This window comes from Mesitornis unicolor, unplaced genomic scaffold, assembly GCF_000695765.1.
Source record: "Mesitornis unicolor isolate BGI_N332 unplaced genomic scaffold, ASM69576v1 Scaffold44197, whole genome shotgun sequence".
Lineage (NCBI taxonomy): Eukaryota > Metazoa > Chordata > Aves > Mesitornithiformes > Mesitornithidae > Mesitornis > Mesitornis unicolor.
This window is the reverse complement of record NW_010196576.1, coordinates 1-27720: the sequence shown is the minus strand read 5'-3', so window position 1 is coordinate 27720 and position 27720 is coordinate 1. Positions and strand designations below refer to the sequence as shown.

Here is a 27720-nt window from a genome sequence, read left to right as displayed (position 1 = left end):
TGCCGGCACCGTCAGCACCTGCCCAGGCAGCCGAGCACTCCGGAGGGGCCCCTCGTTTTCCAGTTCCAGCATGGGATCGGTGTCCAACGGGAAGGTAGGGCCTCCGGCCTGCCAGGCGGTCTCCCCCGAGCTGTCACCTGAGCGACCCTCTCAGGTGCTGGCTCTGGTTTCGAACAGTTCCCTCGGTTTTGCTGCCAATGGCATTACCTCGCCGGGAAGCCCACGGGGTCATCCCCTGAGGATTTGTGGTCCGTCGGCGCTTGCACCGCAGCAGGAGCAGATCGTTTTTACAACTAGCCCTCAGCCCTTGCCTTCCCCCAGCAGCAGCAACGCGGCTCCGCTGCCCTTGCAATGCAGCCGGGTTTCCAAAATACCAGAAAAAGTGCTGGTGGGGCCTGCCATGCTTTCCCTAGAGCCCGACGTACTCCCTCAGCGGCCAGCGTCCCCTCAGGACCAGCCCGTGGTCCTGAGCACCAACAGCCCCGCCGCTCTCAAGGTGGGCACACAGCAGATCATCCCCAAAAGCCTGGCTTCCGAAATAAAGGTGACGAGCAAAGGTAGCAGCCAGAACGCGGAGACGAGCAAAAGGGTGCTGAAGGTGCGCAGCATGATGGAGAACCTCAGCGTGCCCTTGGTATCCGATGGCGGGGAAGAGGCCGAGGGCGACCTGGACAGCCCGGGGACCCTGAGGCGAGGCCTGAGGTCGACATCCTACCGCAGGGCAGTGGTGAGCGGCATGGACTTCGACAGCTCTTCTGATTTCAAGAAGAAAAACAGAATGTCCCAGCCCATCCTTAAAGCAGTTGTTGAAGATAAAGAGAAATGTTCAAGCCTGGGGAGGATAAAGGTAAGTTGTGCAGATTTGAATGGTGTAAATTATGTGGGAGTGTGATTTGCAGTCTCAAGGTTTTCCATAAACACTAGGTTTATTCAGTTTGCTGCTTGTTAACACAAAACTTTTCGTAGTTATTGCTGAGATTTACAGGTCACTTAAAAGTGGTGTTTTCAAAGTAAAGTGGTGGAAGCTTCAGGGACGAGATAATCTGGGCAGCTCAAAACTGTGTTGATGGCAGCTGCATGCTGGTGTTTCCGGCTGGAATCCCCAGCACTTTGAGGTTGTCTTTCACTATCAAGCTGATGTTTTAAAGCCTATTTCCCAGAAAGTAATAAACAGGAGAAAAAAAGACACTGACTTAATAAAGTCTGTCTGCTAGAGTACACAGACTGACAGAGAAGTGAGGAAGGAGGCTCATTTTTCCATGTGAGAAATTACTTTTAAGAATCAGAATATGATTTCTAAATTGACAGAGACCACTTCAAGTATCTTTTTCTAGCCTAATGCCTGCAAGTAAAAGCAGAATGCATGTTTCTAATTCTTGGTTGTAGTCCCTTAGGAGTAGTAGATTTACATTGAAAGTTAATGTATTAAAATTAAATTCTAAGACTTACTGAAAAGATTTTTTTTTACTTGAACATATACTGTAATATTTTATTTCCTTCTTTTAAAATATAATTTCTAATTCTGCAGAAAACTGCCATTTTTTTCTGTTTGGAACTGTGTAGTAAGGTACTCCATGCTAAGAGCCAATGCTGTAGCTATTGAAACAATTGTCAGCTTTCTGACAACTTTCAACCAAATAAAGAATTATGGTTATAGAAGCTTTTGTGAAAATGCTACGAGTGGTAAAATAATAATAGATCAAATTGTGAACTATTGCTGAGTAGGGAGGTGGTTTGTTTTGGTAGTAGAGTTTAACAGTAAGTTATGTTTAAAATAGGAGGATGTGACATTGTCCTGTCTTTGCACACAAAGCTCTTTTTGCTAGTAGCATTTTTTTAAACAGGATTCTTAGACCACATTACTTGTTCCACCAAAACAGCTGTTGTATTTCAAGGGTTTGTTTTGGTCTCAAAATCTTAGTTTACAAACCAGTTAACGTGGCTGTTCTTCACAGAGTGTGGGGAAGGAGGCAGCCACTCAGTTGTGTCTCTTACGTCCTGGCGGAAAAACCCAGAGCAGTGAAAGGAGTTAGTTCATTGAACTCCTGTAAAGCTGCATACTGTGCTTCTGAAACACAGGAAAAATGGAGCATTTGGGGCAAAGACGTATGAGCAATGCTCGAGAGAACGATAACTAGAGTGGCATTTCACTTGCTGTGACAAAACAGTTGCTATCGTGAATACTTGTCCAACATTGGAAGTTTATAGATAGGGCATGTTAATTTGGTGCCTAAATATCAAATAAGGTGTAAGTTCTTGTTACTGTTGGTTAGTGTACATTCTTCTTTTAATGTGTATTTATGTCTTTCCTGTTAAAATTGCCAGAAGAAAATGCTGAAAGGACAAGGGACGTTCGATGGGGAAGGTAAGCCCTTTTCTGTACAGATTTGGTAATATACTCAGTCACAAGAGAAATTAACTTCAGGATCATTTTGCACACTTCTTTCATGCATATTCAAAGACTTAAGTACCTCGTTTTTCAGTAAACTGACTAAAATATGGAACCATGATTTGTGACCCTTCCCAGGTGCAAGTCATAGCTTTTGTGGGTCACCTTGGGGGTTTGGGATCTTCACTAGCAAGAGGTACCTGAGCTGTTACTCTGAGTTTATGGTTCATGCAGCTATTTCTCCCTTTTCCTCATAAGGCAGGAGTGCTGAGGTGAATTCCTTGACTTTGTAATAATTTTGTTTTCCTGCTACCTAGGCTTCAAGTTTAAATGTCAGAAAAACACTGTCCATGTATCTGCTCTTTTATGTTACTCATTAATTCTGGGCTTTGCCAAGTTTGCTACTTTTCCCAATGTTTCAACAAGAAAAAAGTTCTTTCTTGGCTCTGTGTCCATGAAAGTTTCATTACAGTATCTGCTACATTCTTGGCTTTTCTCCACTTAATGTGTCCTTGAGGTCACCTCAGCTGCTGTGTTACCTTCCTTTTTCCCTTGTTTCTTTTTTCAGAACTTCTCACTTTGTTCTGTTTGCATCATCACCTGTCTTACTCTTAGTTTTTTCTTTTATCACACTGTCTCCTGATGATGTTTTCTAGATTTTCTTTCTGTGGCTCCCTTTTATCTTGGACTGATCCCAACTAATAACTTCCTCTAATGCCTTTCAGAATTCAGTCACTGTACTCAATTTCCTGTTTTAAAAGGGTATAAATGATACAGATGCATTCCAAAGAACAAAAACAAAAGGCCAAACCTGGTACAATACTCAGCCAGGGCTGTGTGTTCAGAGAAGGTGGAACAGATCCACCCAGCCTATGTAAGATTTTAGGAGCTGCAGCTGTGCACGGTGCAGCCAGGCCTTTCATCTGTTTCTCTTGTAGGGAGAAATTGGATATTGTCCAAAGCCTGGCCCATCTCTAAAGTACCTTTTGGAGCTCACTTTCTTAGTGGCTTAATTCATCTGTAGGTTATTCTGGTCTTGAATTTCCCTGTCCTTTTCTGTCTGCTTTTGAAAAGGATGTGTGGTGAAGGAGGCTGGGAAATGGGAAGGGTGTGCTCCATGCCTGTACTGCTTTGATGTTGACAGTACTGAGATAGTGCTTGCAGTACTGAAATGTGATGAGTGTGTTTTGTGTTAAGGTTCATAGGCCTCATGCTTGTTCAAGCAAACTCTGAAGTTTCCATTTGGAATAGTTCTGACCTCAAATTTCTGAAATTTGGATCATATTCTACTCCTGGTGAAGTGCGAAGACAGTATTTAAACCTGACAGAAAGGTTGGCATGGGTAGTGAACTTTTAATAGTCTTGTAAATTAAAACAGCTAGACCTCCAGACTAGTGAGACTGCTCTGCTGAAGCGCTTGTTGCTTTTTTAAATTGGTGGCTAATTATTAAACACTGTACAGAAAACCATGGAAGAAAAAATTGTTTTCTGTTTTTTCTTGACAAAGGATACATCTGTTCTTTAATTCAGTCAGCGTGGATCTCTTTGGTAGTGGTACAGGGATCCATTGTTCCTGTGCTGCACCATTGTCCATCTCAAATCAGATGCTATCTTTGTCTCTTGGAGTTTGTAAACGGCACAGTGACATTTGGGTTTCTTTCATTGTTTAAATGTTACTTACAATTTTTATGAAAGCAGCTAAGCTAACTTTGTAGCAATTAATGACACAATGTTGTTGTTTTATAGAAAATGCTGTATTATATCAGAACTATAAGGAAAAAGCTCTGGACATAGATTCTGATGAAGAGCCTGAGCTCCGAGAGCAGAAATCGGATGAAAAGGTGGTTTTTTGCTATAAGCCCCTGAGATCAACGTGGAGTCAGCTGTCTGTTGTGAGTATTGGAGCACTGTGTAGCCAGACAAGGACAGGTAGAATGTGTCTGAGAATGTGTTGAAGCACAGCTCTTCACTTGCTACTGGAGTTCGTAGTTGAAATTTGTCACCTTCTGTTCCCTTCCAAAACATACGGTGTTTCTGAATATTCTGTTATCAACAAGTTTGCAACTGCTCAGATGTTACTGGTCCAAATTTGGAGGTCTCAATTTAGCTTTTATTCAGGTTTCCTGTAAGGTAACTCCCAACAGCCTAAAGAAAGCATAAATCATGTTTTCTCAGTCCATTTTAGTAGGTATAGACTGTTGCTCCTGCCAGAAAAGAGTTTTCCTGGTTACCTGACACCCCTCTTCTTGTAGTGCAAGTGCTTGTGGGCTCACGTGGCAACACAACAGGCTGGTTAGAGTGTGATTGGAAATTGCCAAGAGAAGAATTCAGTGTAGCTGAAGGTGAAATTAAATATAACTTGAAATGCAAAGGAATTAGCTGTTTCAATCAGTAGTATAATTTTGCTAGCTTCCCTGCTAATATGCTAACAAATTAATGATACTAGTTGATATTTCTACAGGCTTTAATTTTATGCATGATTTTGAGATTAAAGAAACTTTCAAAATTACGTGTTTCTGTGGGTAATTTTATCCTTTGATAATTTCTGTGGCTTCTGGAGGGATATCCGTAAAATGAAAGGTCTGGGGTTTTTTTGGAGGGGATTTGTTTATATAATTTGAGGTTCTACAACATTCTACATCTCTGAATGTGGCATGAGAAAGGATTATTATTATTACATGGTGTCACTCAAAATATTTGACAGTTGGGGCCAATAGCTATGTATATCCTATATAAATTGGTTACTAAGCCTGAACAAGATCTTCTAAGGCTGTTTAGATTGGCTGTTTAGAAGAGCTGTCTTAGAGATGTTAATGACCTTTTGCAGTTTAAGGTATGGAAACGTGAATCTCCCTTTGATTCAGTAATTATAAAGAAGGCAAGGCAATGTGGTTTTGAAAAGATTTGTTTTATATTTTCTTTCAACAAATCAAGTACTTTAAATGTAGTTAATTTGCTTAGTGCTGCAAAAAAGTTTGTTTATAATTAAGTCAATTTTTTTCCCTGCCTTCTAGGCAAACTCGCAGTTAAATGTTGAACAACTGAGGGATATTGGAAGAAATGCTTTTCAGTAGTAATAATAATTTCAAAAACACCAATTTGTCATGAGACCAAAATAGAATAAAGATAATTTCAGTAAGAGAACCATTCTTGTGCCATGCTTACAGTTAACATAAACCAAGTTGTTCTTTACAATTTCTAGTACAGCAAACTTGTTCAGTGTCTTTACTTGAATTACAAGATTTGAGGAGGGGAATGTATGGGAAAAGATGGTGCTCTGTGAAAACAAACTATGGGAATCTGAATCTCAGTGTCTGTGTTTATAACTCTGGAAAAATTACATGCTGTCAGTGTGCGTTAAAAAGTGAGTGCGGAACTATAAGAAGTCAGCTGGAAAACGTTGACGTGTTGGGTTTCAGCCTGTGTTGGGAAAGGAGAGTAACATGTCTATGGTCTGCGTTGGTAGTGGCTGGGGAGTGCTGGCCAGTGCAGGTGAAGGCAGCAGAATGGACCCTCTCATGCTGCAGGATATTTTTCTGACTGTATGGGATTGACAGACTTTCTGTTGAAGGGGGCACCAAAACCTTCATGGATGGAGTTCTCAAACCCTTTATGATAATAAAAAATGGTGTTTCTGTCTTGCTGCAGTGTACGTGCGCATGTGAAGCTAGGATTGAGATTTTTGGAGAACATTCAGGGACTTTGAAATAGGGTGCTATTTAAATCCAATTCTTAAAATTCCTCTCTTGAACCATCTTCCTCTTCAGCTTCCTGGTGCAGATTAGCTAGCTAGCAGTGTGTAAGCAGATGACTAGGTAAAGAGCAACTTATCTCGTATCTCTGCTTCTTCCAACCTTCACCTGTTAACGTTAGTTTAACTTAGGGAGAATAACCAGTATTTCCAAAATACATTCCAAAAGTATCTTTTGATATTTTTGAGGAATTTCCAGCAGATCATAGGCAATGATACTAACCTGTTCACTATATTAAATGTATTTACTTTCCAACAAGTGCAGCATTCAGTTGGTGTGGGGTAATGGCAATGTGTATTACTGTGCATGCAAAGAATCACAGCATCGGTCAGGTTGGAAGGGACCTCTTGAAATCACCCTGGCCAACCTCTGCTCGAGGTCTCCATATTTAGACCTCTTTCTTTTTGATGTGTTGCTAGTGATTAAGAATAGAAGGTTGAGCCATTTGCTTATGTGATGAACTTGTACGTGTACTTTGTATGTACACACCCACATATGACAAAATAATAATCACAAAACACAGCTACAGTTTTTGAATGTGAATACAGGAGTTGCCACATTGACCTGACTGGAAATTTTTAGTTGCTGTATTAACAGGAAGCATTGAAATCTCTTGAATATGTTCATAGGTATTTCCTGTGTTGGTGTATTTTTAGAAAAGTCCTCCATTGCATCCTCCAGTAAGTGACACTGTACTTCCTAATGAGTGCTTTAAAGCTTTCAGGTTGTTGATTGAGAGGTACTTTAATAGTTTATTAGAAAGGCATCTAATTAGTTCTTGTTTGATATTTAGAAGGGTGTGCTTGTGGTGACATAGAGATTTGTAACTTGTGTTCACAAGAACAATTGCTCCAACACTGGACTGTTTATGTTACAAGTATATACATATGGGATGGCACTTCTTAATGTTGTTCATCTTTATTCTTGAGTCTGCTGTCCAGCTTTGTGGCGCCTGGTACGCAGGAATAAAATAAGGATTAATATAGCCTGGAAAATTCCAGGGAACTGGAGGAGTAAAAAGAGAAAGCTGTTGCTGACAGTAAGTTAGGAGCTCATGGAGGAGACTGAAAGAGAAATGGGAGGACGGAGGTGCATCTGCTAGGTCTCGTGTCCTGTGACACACTGCTGCTCCACACAACAGCACCTCTCATGTGCACAGTGCTGTGCGGTGGCCCCTTTCCCTGCCCTGCCCCAGTGAACCACGCATAGGTTCCCCTCCTGGTTTGAGGGCTTGTTTAACACTCCTCTAGGAGATGAAGCAAGTCAGTCCCCCCTTGGTGCTTCACTTCCTGGGTTTTCTTTTGTTGTTTGGTTTTGTTTGTTTAGTTGGTTTTGGTTTTTTTAATTATGTTAAGTGACATAGTACGCAATTTATATCAGGAAAGAATAAACTTCAGGGATCTCTGATGTGGAATCTGGGAGCTGAGCCCGTGGCTTCAGCCTGTGGAAAATGTGGCTTTGACTGGAGTTTGTGCTGGGTGTGTATGGAGAGCTGGGGCAAACCTGGCAGGATTTGCTGTAGGGTGCGGAGCAGGGAGAGACATCATCACAGGGTAGAAGATAGAAATACAGGGTATTTACTCAGGACTTTGCCATGTCTGTATTGGGTAACAGCTGGAGCTTCTCCAGAGTAATTTTTTGGCCAGAAAAAACTACCTGTGTAGGTAGTTTGTCTAGGCCTTTAGGTGTGTTTAACAAATGGACACTAAGATATTTTTAAGGTCACTCGGAAAACAAACCTTGTGTTGTACGTGTGTCAATCAGAAAATCTAACTTAAAAAGAGAAAGCAGTTTTCTTGCTTCCCCATGTGTGTAAAATCCAGGGAAGTTGTGCAGGGTGACTGTGATCCATGTGCATGGTTTTGCTGCTGTGTGTGTGTCCTGGGATAGTTTTTAACAAAATTATTTAGTTCTTTTGAGAAGTCAAATGATAGACAATAACTTTTTTATTTCTTCTGGTTTATTGCTGTCTTTTGGAAGTGGACAGATTCTTTTAGCTGAATTCTTAGTCCAATGTTTGGTAATTCTGTGTTTTGGGGTTTAATTTTATTTTTCTACTAAAGGTGTTTAATTTTTTCTCTTAGGTAAAGAAGAATGGATTATCAGAAACGATCAGCCAGGAAGAAAGAAAAAGACAGGAGGTACTCTTTAATGTAACTCGTTCTTTTTTGCTAACTGTTCAGGCTTGTGCTGCATGCTGGATTGAATACTCTGTTGATAAGGAGACAAGTCATCACACTGCTTCCTGTCCTAGAGTGAGGCGTCTTCTCTCCCCTGGGAGAATAAACAAACACGAGCTGTGTATTGCTGTTTTGCGACATCCTGCAGCTCTTGCTGGAGCGGTGGTTCTTAGGCGTATGCACTCCAGCAGACATGGCCTGGTCGTTGGCTGCTCCTTCGCAGCAGTTGTTGCTGTGCGCTGTAGCAGGGAAGGCATAAAGTTAGCCTTACATTCGCAGAGGGTAGGAGGCGGTGCATGAATTTTCAAAGGCGGCAAGGAACAAAGGACAGCTTTTGACAATGTCTCCTAGTTGTAACTAAGCCTGTGAACAATTCTGACTGTGTGAGCACTGTGTGCCTGGTGTAACTTAACCAGTTTCCTTTCACACTGAAATGCAGTAGGTGCATCCCTGCTGTCACCAGTGTAGACAACAGCAGCGATTACTGATGTAGTTATCTTCTCTCTCTCTGTCTCTTTGCTCCTTTTGTCCTCTTTATCCACTTTCCTCTTCGCTCCTTTTGTCCACTTTTTGTGCTTTACCCTCCTTGCTTACTTACAGGGGCTATATCAAAATGAATGAGAGGTGTTGAAAAGAATAGCCTGACCTAGCCAGCTATATAACCAGCTATATACCTGCAGTTCTAGAGGTATGTCCTTCAATAGGAAAAAACCCAAATTTTTATTTTTGTGTTTGTTGGTTTTTGTTGTTTTTTTTAAATAGAAACACTGTAGCATTACCTTTTGGAGTAATTTGTTCCAATCTCTTAACTTAACTTCTGGACATACCTCAGCCAATGCAGCCGAGTGAGACCTGACTGGGTTTTATTGTGAAGTTCACAGCTGTGTATAGCAAGCCTCAAATATTAACTTATCTGTGTGACCTACAGCTGTTGTGTTCATACATGAAATACAGAAACATCTTGTGTTGCATACATGAGGTTTAGACAATAGTTTATTGGGTTTCTCTGTAATGTGATGTTTATTTGGCTATCTCCATTTGCTTTTCTGGGGGGAGGGGCAGTGCAGCAGTTCACGCCACATGTTCTGCTCTTCTGTCTCCTGCTGGGAAGCTTTGACACCCAAGGCATTTATTTCACTCCTATATCCTTTAGGAGCCTTTAGTCTGTGTTTCTTGGAGTTGTATTTAGATCCTTTCAAAGAGAACAAGTTCTTTTTAGATGCATTTTAAGTGTAAAGTCTTCAGTATTACCAAAAATGTTTTCAAGCCTGAGGGTTGTTGCTTGTTTTCAGGCTTCTTTTATTTGAATGTTAAAGGCCCACCTTTTTAGAGAGAGCCTAAATAAATATTAAAATGTAGTTGTAATACCAAGTCATGCTTTTGTTTTATGTCTTTTAAATTGCCTTTTACCAATTATCTAGTCTTTAAATTGCTTTTTAGAGCCTATTAGGTTATTTTTGCCATCATAATATATTGTCACTACTTTTATACCTTGATTAAATAGTGTAATGCATTCATTCACATCTCATTTTTTAGAGCACATTAATGAGATGGATCTCTCTGCATGTCTTGCCTAAAGAAAATGTGCTATATAGACAGACTAAATTGAACTAAGATAATTTTGAGTAGATTTTCTATTCTTGCAAGCTGGAAACTCTACATCAGTGTACAAAGCAGTGTGCATCTGGCCCCGAGAATGTTTGCTGTCTGTCAGGATTCAACATCTGGTTGCCTCCATATCATCCATAGGAACCACAGTGTGGTTTCAGATGTCGTTCAGAAACACTGTTAGCAAGCACCTGGGAAGTGCCACTCCAGCCTCTGAACATGGTGTAGTTACTGTATGTCAGTCGTGTTTCTTAATCTGTTTTTATTTTTTATTCTCCAACACGTGCTTTGTCATGGTAAGATGATATTCTCTCCGTTCTTTGTACATTAGAAGCAAAGTCTTTCTTGGTCCCATTTATTTCCAACTATGCTAATAACTTTCTGTTAACAATCTGGAAGAAGTCAGTGAGGGTCCTCCCTAAAATCTTAAACAAATCTCCTCCAAAACAGTAATGAGAGAGCTTGGATATTTTCCTGTGTTGGAAAATGCCTGGATAGCACCCAATTAGCTAGGGAACTCCACAGCAATCGTTAGGTCAGTCCTTTCTTTGCAAGCACAGCTGAGAGAAGTACAGTGAGACTGAACATTGGAAGTGTAACCGCTGGGCAAAGGCCAAAATGTCCTTTTTAGGTACCTTTCTGCATGTTGTTAGCAAGCAGTAGGCAGATTTACTTGCCAGTTTGGCTGACGTGTGTTATCTGGGTTCTTGGGGCTGGTAGGGTTGGCAGGCAATTGAACATTATTTTAAGCATCACCTTTGCACATGTTCTTGGACTGCAGCGTTCACTCTTATGAATAACACATAGGATGTTGAAGCTGTTACTGAGCTGCTGCTGTAGTATCTCTCACCAGATCCCTTCAGCTTTTTAGGTAGGTCATAAGGTGGAGAGACTACCGATATGTACATGGACATCCTTTATTGTGTGTATATAATGTACTTGTGGGTTTTCTGTGGAGTTGATAAATGCACTCCATAAACTTTTAAGGCTTCAACTAAAGCAGATTTTGTTGTTGTTCCAAGAAATCCAGAAGTTGTTACTTTGTTATTAAAAAAACCCTCAGTTTTTTGAAGATTACTTTTTAGAAAGGCAAGAATAATTTTGAAAGCACAGTCTGGGGATGCTGAGACTCAGAATACTCAAGAGAAATTGCACTTGATTGAAAGTTTACCTGAGTAACACCAGCAGAATGCACTAGACTTGAACACTTTTTAAGTAATCTCAAGACCAAATGTCCCTAGCAGAATCCTTTGCCACAAGTATGGCTTGTCTCAGTTGGCAATTGGGAACATTCAGGAAGGCAACCCTCAACCTGCAAGTACATATTTCTCATTTGGTTTGAGAAGTCAGTTGCAAATAACTAATGAAGTTATACATGCAGATACTAACTTTAGGTACATTGAGTTCAAAGCTCTGTTACCTGTGGTGCTGTTCTTTGTTGGCAGTGCCCAGGAGATTGCGCTGATGACAAATGGGACTTGGTGGAGCTTGTGACAAAAGGGTTCATGAGAATCATTTAACTTTTTTCCATGTATATACATGTAAGAGCTCTAGTAGATGAACAGCAAGTAAAACCTAGAGAGGTAAAAGACGCCTAAAAGCTGAATAGGTTTCTACATGAGACATTAAAATCTCCAATGGAACAAGTGTATGGATTTCAAAGTCCAAGAGCCCATGAAAGGTTTGCTCTGTATGTCAGCCAGCTGATGGAGGTTAGTGATTGCTCTGCAGGTTTTAGGGTGATAAAGCAGAGGAGTCGTTTGCAGAAGGTGGAGGATGTACTGGTACCCAGTGGCTGGTCACTAAGGAGGACAGTGGCTGCCCCTCATGTCTGCTCTGCCTCCAGCTCAGCTGCTCCCCTGCCTGCTCCTGGCTTGGGCTTGAAAAGTTCCCAAGGTATCGCTGCTGATGTGGGACTATAACCTGAATTTTGCAAAGGGTTTTGCTTTTCTGCAGAAGCTTGGTTTAGCAGAGCTCTGTTACCCAGTAAATAACTTACCAGCTTCTGATAAAAAAGAGCAAAAGTAAATATTGGCATGTCTGATATGTAATTTCCATCCAGACCACAGAAACAGATGTGTGTTTTTGTTTTGTTTTTAATTAAATAAAACCCAACAAACCAACAAAAACCACACCCAAACAAACCAAATATCACCTCTTGGGAGTGTGAATGAGAAGTGATTATAGTTGGCGTTAATTCTTTGTCTCCAAACTGTTTTCAATTGCATTGAAAAGTGTGAATATAGAAATTTTTATTTAAAATGGCTTTTTTTCCTAGCATTAGATAACCTATTTTTAAGTTAATGATGCAACCATGATAGAAATTAATATTTGTTATAATCTCTAGCTTACATCCAATAGCTTTTCTTTGTAGCCCTCCTCCACATTTCCTCCCTTTTTATTTTTTAATTTGTTTTTTTAAATAAAGGCCTAATCAATATTAAGTATTTTCTTTCTCCCTTCCACTTTGCAGGCGATATTTGAAGTTATATCTTCTGAGCATTCTTATTTGCTGAGCTTGGAGATTCTGATCCGAATGTTTAAAAATTCCAGGGAACTGAGCCTCACAATGACCAAAACAGAGAGCCACCACCTCTTCTCCAATATCACAGATGTTTACGAAGCAAGCAGAAAGTAAGCAGTGCTTTTCTACATTTAAAAAAAAATTAAAATTTGACATGTAAATTAAAATTTAATAACTATAAATATAAAATATTTACAATACACTTTTAAAAATTCTACCTGAGGGTGATTACTGATAGTCAAAGTATCTTTCAAGCAAGTAATGAAATGTAGTATCCAAAATAGTGTCTTTACTATTACCACCAAATGAAGGAACAACTGCTAGGTGGCATATTCAGCAAAGATTTAGGCCTGACAATGTAGGAATCAGAAGTCAGATGTCGCTTGTGCAGAGTCTTAGTTTTTTATAAGCTGTAAGTAAATGAGAATGGCCTTTGATTCTCTGTACTGCAAGAGCACCAAATTGTATGCTTTGCAGTGCTAAAGAATCATTTCAGATAATGCAGACAGCTACGGTTTTATTTTGCTAACCATAGATTCTATTTTGTAATATAAGTAAGCTCATGTTTATTTGGGTTCTGTTTTCCTTCTGTACTTCGCAGACAGCTCCTGGAACAGTAGAGACTTGGTTACTGCAGGCTATGATGCATGGTGGTACTTACAAACCTAGGCTGTGCCTTATCTACTCGCTTGTTCTCTGGGGCAGCTTGCTCTTATTTGAATACATCTTGGCTTTTCTTGCCAGAATACTCTGTATTCTTAGAGTTGTGCAGTTGTGAACTTTCCTGGCTGTACTGGTTCAGTCAGAGCTCACAGGTGGGCTGAACTGGAGATGTCCAGTGGTTATTTCAATGCCAACAGTTCCTAAGCCAAATGTTGATGAACTAAGCAGTCATACCTAGTCTTTACAGCCTGTCAGATTAAGCGTAGTCTGCTGTTATGAAACTGAAAAATTGAGGAAGAGTGTGATGCTTGCACTTAACCAACTCTTGCCAGTGTTTTCCTCAGTGTTGACTTTGTGCTGAGCATTTGATGTGCAGCACATGGCGTGGCTGTGGGTCTCTTGTGCAAACAGCAGAGGCATTTGCCTGGTTATGGACAGTGCTTTGCACCCCATAGCCCCTGACACCAGAGCCTGTCTTTCTGTTAAAAAGATGTGCTGTGCTTTGGGTTTTTTCTAAGCTTCTTCAGTACAAAGTCAGAAACAAGAAAAACAGCCACACTAAGGAAATTTTCATAAGGAAAAGGAAATGTTGGCAGTTTTTACATGATACACATGGTGAAAAGTCTGGTTGAAGATTGCTGATCGTTACTGCCAGAATTACTTAATATGGGACATGCATATGTATGTGCACTCGGTGTACTTCAAACTCTATTTGAAAAAGTTGTTTAATGAGGCTTTGCTTTGTTCCAATTTTGTTCATTATCCTAGCCTAATTAATGGCAATGTCAGCAGGTGAGTTACTGTGGTCTATGTAACTAAAAATTAACAGTATCTGTGTTTTTCTTATGGCTTATTTCTAGTTTGAACTAAAACACAATGGGTGAAGGATGTCCATGGCCTAGTTAAGACACTGATCTTAACCATAGCACTACATATATCTCTACTTGAGGAACAGAGAGATGAGCCTTGTTTCAGAAATGGGGCTAATGGTTGAAATAGGAATCTGTCAGACTGGGAATATTGCTGGAGTTTCTCCTTCCCAGATTTTCAGCTTTTTTTGTTGTTGTCATTCCCTTTTCTTTTCTGCGCTTTGTTTCCTTCTTGTAGAAATTGTGGGTTTAATCCTAAAGAATTTTGAACATCCCGTTTACCTTTGGGAAACTTGTCACATTTGGTGTTCCCAGTCACAGTAATAGCCTTTCTTGGCTTCTGTTTCTCTAAACCCCCACAAAGTCTGTGGAGTTTGAATTCTGTTGTGCAGGAGTTTGACTTTGTCTTCTGAAGTTTATGCAGTGATGAGATTTTGTTTCATGGAGTATACATGTGAGAGAGCCTAATGTACTGTGTCAAGTGCAGACCTAAATTAGGAGCTATATCAGAGATGTATGTTTGGACTTATTAAATATACCTTCATTTCTCCATCCTCCTGTTCCCTCTTGTGTCTCTTTCTTATAGTTGAGGTCTTTTGCCAGAAGCTGATTATTCTCTCAGTCCACAGCCACAGCTGTGTGAACAGGGGTGTCTTTGGTTTATGGTGAATAAGCCTTCCAAATCATCAAGTCCACTTTAAAGTGTCTCACTTAAAATATTTAAAGCAGAGACAGTGGTGGGGAGAACAGTATTTTTAGGGGAATTCTTGCAACCCTTTTGATTAATAGTCTTCAAAGGAAGTGGGAGGGGAAAAGAAAGAAAGAGTGGAAAAATACCACGTTAGCCTAAAATTATAATCTTATTCTTTGTTGTCTGGAAGGGCTGATGGTTTAAGAACTTGGGTTTTTTATAACGTGGAATAAAACAAAATTTGTAACTCCTTTTTAAACTTAAATGAAAACATATTTTGTTTCTCAAGTTATGCAGTGGTGTTAAACTGTAACAAAACTTTGTGCTGGATTTCTGCAACCTCATTTGTGTAAATAACGAAAGTTACTTTAAAAACAGAAGCCTCTGTCTCGCTGTCTCCAAACTACTGCTTCCCATTTTCAAGGTCTCTGAAGGTAGCAAAATCCATCCTATTGTAATAAAATTGAGCACCTGTCCCATTATGCTATATTTTAGGCATCTTTTACGTAAAAATATAAAATCTGAGTATAAGTGTAGCTATCAGTGGTTTTGGTTGCTCAGACAAAACTTTGGTAAACTAAAAAACGTGAACTGATAAAACTGCTACCTTGAGTCAGAATTGCTTAAAGCTTGTATCTGGGAACTTTGACTTGGAGTATGTTTAATGACAACTCTCCCAAAATGCCAGGATAGGCTCCTGATGCAGGACAAGGCCATTTCGGGTGGAACAACGCTGTCTTTGTTAAAGCAGAATGCAGACACCAAAGAGGAGTGGATCTGAATAGCTTGTGCAGCGTTCAGTGTGTTGGTGTGTGAAAATGTCGTGTAAGGTGGCTGCAGAGAGCTTAAATCTTTTATTGTGTGTTTGCCTGGATGTGTCATGTGGGAGTTCATCACTGGTGGCACAAACTGCATCCCAAGGGTGTGAGCTGTGATGCTGAGATGTGTCCGAGCTGCTGGGGGTGCCATGGGGCAGCTCATTCAGAAACCAGAGCTGGTGCAGCCAGAGAGCCTGGTGCAATCAATCTCCCAGTCACAACCCTGTCCCCTCCCAAATGGGGGCCATGAGAGGGCACTTTCCCAAGCGCCAGTCCTGGGAAAGAGGAATTATGGGGAAACTGGGGAAATGTCTTGAGGAACAACTGGTCTGACAAGTCAGATTTATAGGAGAGAAGAAGGCTTTAGCATTTTGTTTCCCTCTCTGCCCTTAGGCCAGCAAAAGGCAGAAAGCTGATGGAATAGCAGACTATCAGCATTAGCAAAAAAGACACTAACAAAAAATACTTTGGCAGGTTCTGACTGGCTTTAAACTCCGTGTCTTGATTTTGGTAGAGAAGCCCCTGTGGGTTTGAGATAGGATATCATATTGTCTGAGTAGCTTAATTTATATGTGTGAATATACGTTAGGAACCGGGTAAGCTTTCTCATAGCGCTCTTTTTGTAAATTAGGTTAATGTTTCACCTCTCTCCGGCATCCTTTATATGGCACATCTTCATCTTTTTCCACAGGAAAAGATAGTCCTAGTCTTTATTTAAGAAATGTGTGTATTGAATCAGTTAACTAGGCATTAATAACACTACTTTTGGAGAATGCAGGATTCTGTTCAGTTGCTTTGGATGATTGAAAAAAAACCCCAGACACTCAAACCTACATATAATAAAGTAAACCCACATATAAGAAAGTAAAAATAAAAATTGTAATACTAAGATAGAACCTGGGTGATTGAGGGGAAGTCTAGTGAAAGAGAATTATTCCTTTGTTACAGACCACGGATCTGATCCTTCAGGTCAGACAGTGGTATAAGTCATTAATGTCTTTTTTCCTGTTTGCTCTAAACTGATGCTCTTGGTCTGTGTTTAGGATACAGTTCTTGCTGTCAGCAGTTTTGCAGAGAGCTGAGTCATGTTGTGAGCAGGTCCAGCTGAGCGTGGTTCCCTGTGGTTCAGTGACACCTGGGGAGAGTGGCTTTCAAAGCAAGTTGTTTACCTGGGATGTTTTGAAGCAGAGAAGTGGCTTCCTTATCAGTATGTCTGAGTGGTTATGTTGGATACGGTGGACAGAGCAGAGGGAACAAGAGGGAGGAAAATCCTCCCAAGTGATCTGGAAGCAGGGTGCAAGGCATGTGGGGCTCTGTGCAGAAGCTGCTGCGTTGTCCTGACATACAGCAAGTGCTGGTGACTGTATGCAGTGTCTGTGTGCAGTGACCATACATGACACTGGGTTTTCAGGGTGCTGCAGAGCACTGTGAAATCACTGCTTGTGGGTTTTGCCTTTCTCCCAGCCTTGCTGTATAATCTGCTTTTAGTGCTGATGAGGCCTTTTATGGTTGTCAGGAGGTTCCAGGGATTCTGGAGGACTGAACTTTTTTTTTTCTTCCTTAAAATTTAGGTGCTCACAGACCACATTTATGGATTTGCATCATATTGCTGACTTGGGACAGTGCATTTGTCCTTGTGTTTCCTCAGAGTGCTGTCTTCATGGTTTGTCCTGACATCTTTGGCTTTAATATCTAGAGTTATTTGTTCAGAGAGTTCTTCTGGCAGCTGAAAAAACTCCCTGGTTGACCCGTGCTGTTTCTTTGCAGCATTGGTAAACAGTAACTGTAAAATAGTATGCAGTTGGTATTTGTGTTCCTGACCCAGTGATTGTTCTTTTGTAATTTATCTTCCTTATTGCAGACAAGATTAGATACACGACTTCAATGCTCAGGAACAATCCGAATGCTTCCCTCAGCTCATTTTCTTGGGTGCACAGAAGTTAAGAGACAGAATGCCTTTTTTTTTTTTAAATGAGTTTAGAAAATTTTAAATGCATATAGACAATTTTTAAATGCATATAGACAATTTTTGTCTATATGCATTGTCTAATACTTAATTTACTAAATACCTAGCAATTACCTATACAAAAACTGCCCTTGAAGAAAATACCTAGTTTTCCTGACAATAGAAGAAGCCTTTAGCTTCAAATTGTTATCTTAAACGTATTTAAAAGAATATCCCAAACTCACAGGCTTTCATCCATCACCTTCGGTGTATGTTCATGCTGTGTAAACAGACTGAACTGTTGCTCAGTGTAGGAGCACACAATGGGGAGATACCCAGACAGTGACTGCCATGGTGACAGGAGGGTGACAGCTCTGCTTCACTGTGTGTGATGGTGCTGCTGCTGTGCTGCCCTCTGTGGTGACCGCACTTGGGTCCCAGAGTTCTCCTGTCCCCTAGCTCTGTCCTGGCACCTGCAGTCACAGTGGTCCCCAAAGCAGGGAGGTGCTTTTTTGGCTGGTACCTATGGGAAAATGGCTCAGCACAAGATATTCACTGTTGATAGTGAGCTGAGGGGGTTGCCCACAAAATCTAAATTGAATTAAAATTAAAAAAATAAAATCTCACAGCAGCATTCATAACTGACTTTTTAGAGCCCCTGGCTCTTTTGTGGCTTAACCTCTTTACATAGAGTTATTTATGTGAATATTTGTGTTTAAGATCAGCAGAACAAAAGTACTTACAATTTTTAAAGCCTTCCAGCTGTAACCTGAAAACTGTTTATGCAGTTAGGTGTTTGTGTATCCTTTTCTGCAGAGCATCACTGGCACGACCTCCTGAAACTCAGCACCCACACAGATCCTCTCAAGCACTCGTGCTTTGTTTTGGATCTAGCAGGGCTTGTTTCAGTAGCAGTGTATGAGTCTTTCACCAATTTTCAGATTTACTGTTGCTGCAGGAAGCACAGAAGAGAAAAAACTAATTATCAGTCTATTTCTTTGGTGGTGAAGGGGTGGCTGTTCAACACTTGCATCTCTGCTTTCCTTGTAGAGAGACTGAAGGGAAGGAAGAAGCAGCCTTAATTGAGACTGAGCAGTAAATCTTCAGGAAGTCAGCCTGGTTTCAGGAGCTGCCATTGCCCTTGTATAAAAATGCGTGTAGCTTTGAAAAGGCACAGCGTTGTAAGTGTAGAAATATCTGTGTTTAGCGAGCCTGTCATAGTGGGACAATGTATGTGTGTCCCCTTGGCTCTTCTCCTGTATCACTGGGTCCATGTGCTTTGTTGTAATGAGATTTTTAAACCTGAAAGAGAGAAAACCTTTTAAACCTTAATGAGATACAGCTTCCACTGCAGACAGATGAGTGTCACTGCATTGCTCCACGCTGCTCAGGACAACAGTAAGGTTGGGCTGTGCAGTGTTTGTACCTGGGAGACCTTGGCTGCCTAAGGGTGGCGTTTGCTGTCCTACGTGTCCTGCTGTAACTTCTGCTCGGGGTGTGGTTGTGTCAGAGTGGAGATTGTGACTACAGATGTTTATTTGTACATTTTATAGCAGAAGCAGCTTTATGCGCAGCAGTATCAAAACCTGCAGCTTTCTCTCTGCCCTGAAGCCTGTGTGATGGTTTTCTGCCCCAGATAATTTCCCCTACAGATGTGCGGGGAAAGGCGGAGGTGGCTGTGGTGGCACAATGCGAAGCCCAGCAGCGCCTAGGGGTGTGCCATGTCCTGCCCTGGCCCTTCCCTTGACGGGTGTTGCTGCTCTGCCCCTGCACAAGCACAGCGCACACTGCACTTTGGACCCAATTTCTGTTGGGATGAAGTCAGGAGTCTGCCAGCTTGGCACGGATGCCCTTGGGAGAGAGAATGCTGGGGGTGTTTGTGGTCTGCTGTGGCGCAGGGCTGCAGGGCGGCTCCGAGGGAGGGGACAGAAGCCTCATGGGGGAGTTCGGCATTTGAAGTGAAATGATAAATTGGAGATTCTCTCTGGAGTGTCCTGGGCACTCTAAATCACCATTCTTTAGAGTCTCTGGTGGAGAGTTCCTTGGCTGATACACTTCCCTCAAGAGTGGAAAATGCTTTATTTAATTCTTTGTATGGTTCATAGTTTTATATTAACAAAAATTTCTTTCCAAATATCAGGATTCATTATTTCTCTTGCATATAGTGACTGCATCAGTATTTGGTGGTTCTTACACTTGGTTCTTGTGACACTGTGGATCACGGGTTACAGCGCAGGTTTGCAGAGCACGACACAAGTTGAGTGTCTGGTCGTTCCCCTCCCTTCCCCAGGGTCTCTGCTTGCAGTATTGGCTGGTCTGGCTGTGCCAGCAAGTGTTGTATGGGAACAGCCTTGTCTCTGCTGCTGGAAAGCTTCCCCAAAAGGCTTATAAAGTCACTGTTGGTGGCATGGCAGAGATCATTTGTGCTGTGACAAATGAGTGTGTAGGTGACTGCTTGGCCTCAGGGAGACAGCAGAAGCACCCTGCTTCTTCTCAGAAGAAAGCAGCGTTACTTTGTGCAGCATGGGAAAGGTTTTTAAAATGAAGACTCTTGTTGCGATGTCTTCATAATTTATCAAAAAGATTTACATTTCTAGTGCCACAGAGCGTTCTTTGTGGGTTCGTTAGCCAGTGGGCATTAATTGAATCAAGATTTGAGTGAGATGCTATGTGCGCTCACCCTCTGGCTGAGGAATCTCGCAGTGGCAGGAGCTGTTGGGGTGGCTGCCCTGCCCTTGCTCTTGCTCTGGGTTCCTGCCAGGACACTGTAAGCAGCTGGAAAGGCGGTGGCTCACCATCAGGGCACGCATTTGGGGTTAGATGCTGAGAGCTGCTCCAGTTTGGTGCAGGATGGACAAATAGGCTGTTGGGGCATTTTCTGCTTCTTAGTTGCTCAGTAGATAGTGCCTAATAAACTGCATTTTTATGGGCTGTCTGTGTTGCGGTGTTTGTGTGTATTGTTTTCCATTATTTAGACTGTAACATACTGATACATAACAAACATATACACACAAACTACCATACATAACAAACTGATTAGTTTCAAACATTTGTGGATGCAGTCCCTCACTTTTCAGCCATTCTTTTGCTAAAAGCTCTGATTCTGACTTAGCAGAAGGACTCCATGGAAGTAAGGCTAAAACTTTCTCCATTTTTATTATTTTAAATTTCCCTCTCCCCCTCTCACCAAAAAAAAATTAAATTTGTGATGCAGATGTTAAACTTCTGTTTCTGATGAGAAGATTCGTAATTGGAGAGACTACTCAGATTTTTATTACGCTGGTCAGAAATTATGTGAAAGTGTTAATTGTTTTTCCAGTTTCTGTGTCTCCAAGAGGAGGAAGCTAAACCACTCCAGTGGCTTTTTTCTGCTGCTGGACAGTAGTGTCTGCAGCAGCATCACTGTGAAGCTAAATCTGCATTATAATCTTCTTTATGCCAGACACACAGGGCATTGTAACTTCAAGAGCATTAAGCAGCAGTAATAATAATAATGACCTGTGAAATAGGTGTTGTGCAAGCCAGGCTGCAGTTTACTCCCCCTAGCAGAATGGCTTTGTTGGTGTTTTCAGTGACGGTGGCCGCAATGGTTTTGCAGTACCTTGACCTTTCAGTATATTGATTTTTATGTGCTGCCATTTGATTCTGCGTGCTTTTTGCTCCTGGATGATAACTGATTCCTTGAAAGAGTTGGGATTTTAACTCTAATTTGGCTTACCTAGTTAACATCTCTTTTGCTACCTAATCAGATTTTTATTTTTTTTTTAATTCAGTGCGGTCTAACTTTGGAATATCCAGATAGCAGGATACAGTGTTCATAAGAATAGCCTTTAGGGGAGGGGAAGTTTTAGAGTATTACAAACTGGACGTTTTGTTTAAACAACATAAGGGCAAGATGAGGGAAATCAAATGTTGGTTTATGATGAAGTTTGACTTTCACTTAATCAGATGTAACTTTAGCCAGAGGAGTTCTGGATTTAACAGAAACAAATGCTTTAATAGATCCTTCTAGTGCTAGGCAAAAAAGCCAGTCACAGAGCAACTAACTTGTAGCTGGTTAATTGAGTGATTATATTCAATTTACTCAGTTCTGATCTTTATGACAGAATCTGTCCTAAACTTCAAGTAAAAAGGTTTTATAATGTGTACTACTGATTGTAGGTAGTAATTGGCAGATTTGATGCAAGAAGAGACAACCTTTGATTGAAACTGTGATGCAGGTTTCCAGAGGTAATATTTCTTATTGTAGGGAATGAGGCTTGGGTGTGCTGCTTCTCTCTGCCTCGTTTTTCTCTTTTTAATTTTTTTTAATATTCTTCTATCCGAGACCTGTACTGTCCCTTCCAGTGGCTGTACTTGATGGTGTCATTGATGAAGCACCAGATGAATTCTAGAAGTGGAAGTTGTAGCCTCTTGTCAGCACGCCATAACACACAGCAGGAGAAATGTTATTAAATTTCCTCATTTCCTGAGCAAAGTAAACTGGCGTTGCTGAGAGTTTCCTCAGCTGTAAACATGTCAGAGTGCAGCAGGAACACACCGCAGTCATCAGCAGGCCCTGGTGGCCAGCGGTGGAAATCTGTGGTGGTTCGTGAGAAACTGTAGATTGTGGGACTTGGAGAGCAGGGTTTGGTTTGGTTTTTCTTCTTGGGTCCTCATGAAACCTCAGGCCACTGTGAATTGTGGTGCTTGTCCATGTGTCGTGTGAGGCCTTAGCTTAGTGTGCTGTTCTTGACACTAAAAAACCAAAGATGTGGCATAACACAAGTCGGTGACAGCTTGGAATATTTTGTGCTTTGATGGATGGAGGGTAAAAGGATGCTGGAGGACTCTGCCTAACGAAAGGGGCAGGGCTTTTAAAAATAAAAATACTGCTGCACCACTTGAAGAGGAAGAGAAGAGAGAGCTGTGCATGGCAGTAGACAGCATAGTTGTCTATGTGTGGGCTGTGTCCTGTTCTTCATTAACTGGCAGCACTGATAAGCATTGGTCAGTTCAGTCTGCAGTTAATGTGTCACAACTGTGAAAAATAAAAACAAAAAATCCGAAACAGAAACAACAACCCCACTGCATTCTGTGTGATCGACCAGGTGAGGATCTGAACGCACTCAATTTGGGCAGCTGCTTCTATGCTCACCTGGAAAAAGTCTTAATTTCTGTCAGCCCGAGCTGTTGAACACCATGTGGTGAGCTGCTGTCTGTCCTGGTCTCCTCTTACCTCTTCGAGGTTTGTGTGAAAAACCAAACTGCGGAGAACATCGGTGGTGCGCTGAAAAACCCAAAATGCTGCAAAGTGACAGGTTTTGACGAGCCAGTGGTAGTGATGAGAAACTGTAATAAAGGGCCAAAATAAACTACAGTCCGTTTCAAATACTTTAGCTTGATGTGAGATCATGTGTTCCAATTATTTCCTTAATTTTCTGTACTGTATGAGAATTTTTTATTAGCTGGTTTACTTGAGGGAGTTCAGGGTTCTCCTAGTGAGTGATCTTGTATGAAGGCTGCAGGCAGGACTGGTATCTGAGAGATTTTTCAGGTTTTTAAGGATTGCGGTGGTGTTGAGTGTGTCAGTGGAGGTAATCTTAATGGCCTGGAATAGATCCTGATCTCTGGGAGCTCTTACACCTCAGACAGTGAGATATTTCTGACCAGCATTGTGGAAGTAAAGGCTTTTGTTTCCTGGTGAAATTAAAAGTGCAAGGAGAAGTGGAAAACTTCCAGGGGCCAAAGGGACTCGGGTATGGACGAGCAGATGAGCAATAGCAAAGTGCTTAGAACCAGCACGTTTAGGGGCAAAAAAAGCCCAGGATTTTGGTTTCTGTTTCCAGTCTGAGTTTGGTTTTATTGTAGCTGTCAGTGTGTGGTACGTGAGCGCCTTGTCAGGCTCAGCTTGCTCTAGACTTTTTTGTCTTTAGTTGAGCAATTCACATCATATTTCAGTGAACATTTCTGGTATTGGGCTTCCTTTGTCACAAGAGGAAATGTGTTAATGTTGTGCTTGAAGTTGTTTCATTTCTTTTTCAACCCCATTTCTGGAAATTCTGGTCTAACCAAACCTGTGGTGCTGTTGGGGTTTTGGCAGCTGCAGAACGGGAAGGGACTTTGCCAGTGTTGCTCATGCTGAGCTCTGCAGGTGACACCACCTTGGACTTGCGTTCTGCAGAGATGGCCCTTACATCCTGGAGGAAAGGGGATCTCACCTCACAGACCACTCGAGATGTCATTGGGTTTTGTCAAGTGAAGTATGAAATGTTGTGACAAAGTCTTTTTTTTAAAATTTAATTTTATTTTTCTTATAAAAAATAGAGCATTTTTTTCCTTTTCACAGGTTCTTTAAAGAACTTGAGGCAAGACATCAGAACAACATCTTTATTGATGATATTAGTGATATAGTTGAAAAGCATACTACTTCAACGTTTGATCCCTATGTCAAGTACTGCACCAATGAAGTCTATCAGCAGCGGACACTGCAGAAATTACTGTAAGGACTAATTTTAAATTACGATTGCAAAATCCCCCCTTCGTAATAGCAGTGAGTAGCAGGCTGTGGTATTTGGTGCCAAACCTATGGCTTCTACTGAGGCATGTCCTTATGTGCTCGACTTTCCCGAACATGTGAGCTCCTCTGAAGTAACTGAGAGCACAAATGTCCGCTTCACATCGGGTCCTGTCTGTGGCCGTGTCCCAGCCCTCGCCACTGATGGGTGCGTCTGGTGTACGCTCATTGTACGTTGCACACAAGTCTGCCTGCGCTCGTGGTCATGCATGGGAGAACTGGGTTTCTGAATGGCAACACTGGTCTTGCATAGCGAAGTAAATAAAACTGAAGTCTTAGTTGATACAACTTCTTCAAACCACACTTTCCTATTCATAAAATAGTGATTTATTTTAAATCTAGCCACTTTCACAGTTCTTTGGTAAAACATACTGCTTCATTCTCTCCTGTTTTTCCCACCAGAGCCACAAATCCAGCGTTTAAGGAGGTGTTATTGCGGATTGAGTCCCATGAAGACTGCAGGAATTTACCAATGATCTCTTTCCTCATTCTTCCCATGCAGAGAGTTACTCGCCTTCCCTTGCTCATGGATGTGAGAACAGGTTTTTTATATTTTTCTGTGATGCACGTTCTTTTAATGTTCTTTCATAGCCATCCCTAGTTCATTCCAGTCTCTTCCTATCGTCTGACTTGCGCCAGGTTTGGGCTGTAGGTGCTGCTTTGTTGAGGATGAAGCACTGTAGTGGTTTTGCACCGTTTGCTTACTGTGGCCGATACCCTGTGTCATGGATGGAGTGAAATACATGGTTATGATTTAGCAACAATTTAAGATTTATTGAAAATGCAAGGTGGTGTTAGCAAAACGTAATCAGTAACCAATTTCTGTATTTATTTATCTATCACTCTGCTTACATGTATTTGCCTTTTACTGATACGCATCAACTTATACAGGAGTGGATATCGACACTTTTAGTACCAAATACCTTTTGTTTATTTGCATGCTTTGTGTACACACACACATATATATGTGTACACACATAGATACTAGAATATCTTGATGTAAGTTAGCTCGAATCTTGTAATTCGGTATTCTATCATCAAGTTACTGTTTTATGATAATCACCCCAAATATAGAAATTGGTTATTGATTATTGCTGGATAGTTACTTAGTTCATTCATGCACATTGAGTACTCTCTTCTGCTGCTTCGTCCTCTGAAGTACCTCACACTTTATTTCAGACTGTTTGTCAGAAAACTCCTAAGGATTCACCAAAATATGAGGACTGCAAGCGAGCTCTGAAAGAAGTGAGCAAGGTATGTGCTCAGAAGTTTCATATGGATGCAGAAATGTTTCTGTTTGTACTGTTTTCCTTCCTAAATTGCACTCCATGCTTTTGTCATTCCAAAAACCCACTGTGAGAAGTGGCTGCTTTGGGGTTTTGAGGATTAATTTTCATGCCCATTACTCATTCTATTCACCTGTGTCATTGTGGAGTTGGACACATTTCTCCTGTTTGCTGCCAGTCATTCCAGCAGAAAGCCATGCGGTGGCCTATGCATTTGTTTAATATATTTATATTCTGGAAATAACTCTTCAAAATAGAACACTGTGGTATGAAAAGAATATCTAATAATCTAAGGAGTGGCTATTTTTTGCCTCCAAGATTTCAGTTTCAGAAACTTTAGTGCATCGTAGACTGTGAAACGTGAAGTACTGGGCATTCTTTGTTTTAAAAAAATCCTTTCTCTGCACGTTGGGGCTAGACATTACCTGGGGCCTTTAACATTCTTGTCTGCTTTAAGGAAGGGAAAAATTGCTGGTTTTCATGCATAAATAATGCAAACAGGAAGAGTATTGAAGGGTAGAAACTCTAAATGACTTAATTTAAGAAAGGCCACAAGGGATCATTTTTATGCCTAAATTACTGTCTGTTTCTTACTTAGGAAAATACCCTAAACTTGGGAACACTGAACTGCTGCCAACACAGTTGGGTTTTTCTGTAGGAACAGCGTACAGTGTGTAAAGTGTTTGATTGTAAAAGGAGAAAAGGTCCTTGGTGGTTGGGATATCCACGTGTGATGTTGTAGGGATTGCATTTTCCTGCCTTTCTGTCTTTGCCTCTGTTTTTGTGTGTTCCCCACCCCTATGTGCAAGCTTCAATAAAACCGTAGGATGTGTTAAAATGGCATTCGAAAGGCCAGCTGCAGTACAGCTTTTCCTGGGCTGCTCTTTGCTACGGTGTGACAGGACAGCGCGGTGACATTTGTGTGTGCTGGGATTTCCTCCTAGGAGTGAGCCGGGCATGTGGCGGGTGTGGAGCACCCAATGCTGTGGGCCAGGCTAGAACTGATCATTAACAGGGATCAGAGCTGTCACCTTGCGCAGTCAGGGTCTGCCTGACCCTGCAGAGGTCACCAGTCACTGCCCTGCGGAGTCATCAGTTATCCCAGTGTGACTGGGCAGTGCAGACTGAGGTCACCCAAGGACCCTCAGGGCTGCATTCAGTCTGGTCATTGTCTGTGCCCAATGTGTGTTGGTGCCTCTGTGAATGCTTTGCTTCCTGAGAAGTGCATTTTACAAAGGAACAAGGGTTTGGATTATGAGTCTTGAGTACATGAAACCTGTTCAATGAATGTCTTATTTCTAGTTGGTGCGCTTATGCAATGAAGGTGCTCGGAAAATGGAGAGGACAGAAATGATGTACACCATTAACTCCCAGCTGGAATTTAAAATCAAGGTATGACGGTGATATTTCTGACTATAAATCACTTAACATATGAATAGCTTTGAGTACATGTTATGTTTTGACAAGTTTTTTGCCAGCATAATCCAAGTGGTGTGGGCTGGATCACTGACAGGACTGCACAGCCAGGGAGATCCTTGCTCTGGGGCACCTGAAGCCCTGGAAACTCAGAGCAGCTGAGGGCTCTTCATGTAACTGGGCAGATGGACCTGGGGTTTCTCGGGGAAAGAGAGGACCAGGATTTTTAATTTTTTTTATTTATTTTTTTTAAATAATAAATTGACATTCATTACTGAAGAATGAGGAATGTCCAGACTCTGAGTTTGCCTTTGTGGATGAGCCCCTGTCCCCGTTGGAGTGACAGCACCTGCACAGTATCAGTAGTGGTACAGTTTTATGTGGTTTTACATAATTCACAACAATGTGTGTGATGCTCTTGTCACAATTCACACAAATCCTACACTGCTCTGCCTCTGTGTCCTTCCTTCTTGTCATTTGTTTCCTCAAGGCTTGCCAAGGTTTGAATTGCCTTTTTGTCCCTTTCCTCCTCACATAAACCAACAGGAGGATGCCCAATGTCATTTCTGATTTGCAGGGGAACCGCTGCTGTTCTGCACTGCAGACAGAGGCTGTGCCGTTGTGCGCGGCACCTGGTGCATGAGCTGAGCAAGCTGCTGACTTGTTGGATGGATTAAAGGGAGGGGTTGCATTATGAGGCAGCTCAGTTCCCCACTTTGGGACTTGTCTGGCAGTGTGTAAATGGGTTCTGATAACCTTCATCACACGTGATGAGAGAATCATAGTTTGCAGGGGTTTTATTGTACTGTCAAGATACTTCAACTACCTTTACTTTTTTTCTGATCAATGTTTGCTAAAATACTATGTATATAAATAATGTCTCACTGTCGTGTATATATAGTAAATAGGGATTCAAGTTTTCAAAAGCACAGTTCTTTAATGAATCTTGGTCAGCCTTTGAGGAAATGTTGTCTCCAAAAAGATGTTTTTTAAACTTCACAGAATCACAGAATCTTAGGAGTT

At 41.4% G+C, this 27720-nt stretch overlaps 1 protein-coding gene across 1 annotated transcript; it reads left to right on the top strand.

The window, feature by feature from the left end:
* Positions 1–70: 70 nt before the first annotated feature.
* On the top strand, positions 71–26673 carry LOC104533996 (rho guanine nucleotide exchange factor 26-like; the record flags this gene model as incomplete). Its single annotated transcript, XM_010188525.1, has 9 exons — positions 71–847; positions 2326–2365; positions 4136–4281; positions 8226–8282; positions 12403–12563; positions 23768–23920; positions 24398–24527; positions 25175–25249; positions 26584–26673. Coding segments are annotated over exons 1-9 (1629 nt in total), but the record flags the coding sequence as incomplete, so codon positions are not given.
* Positions 26674–27720: the final 1047 nt, after the last annotated feature.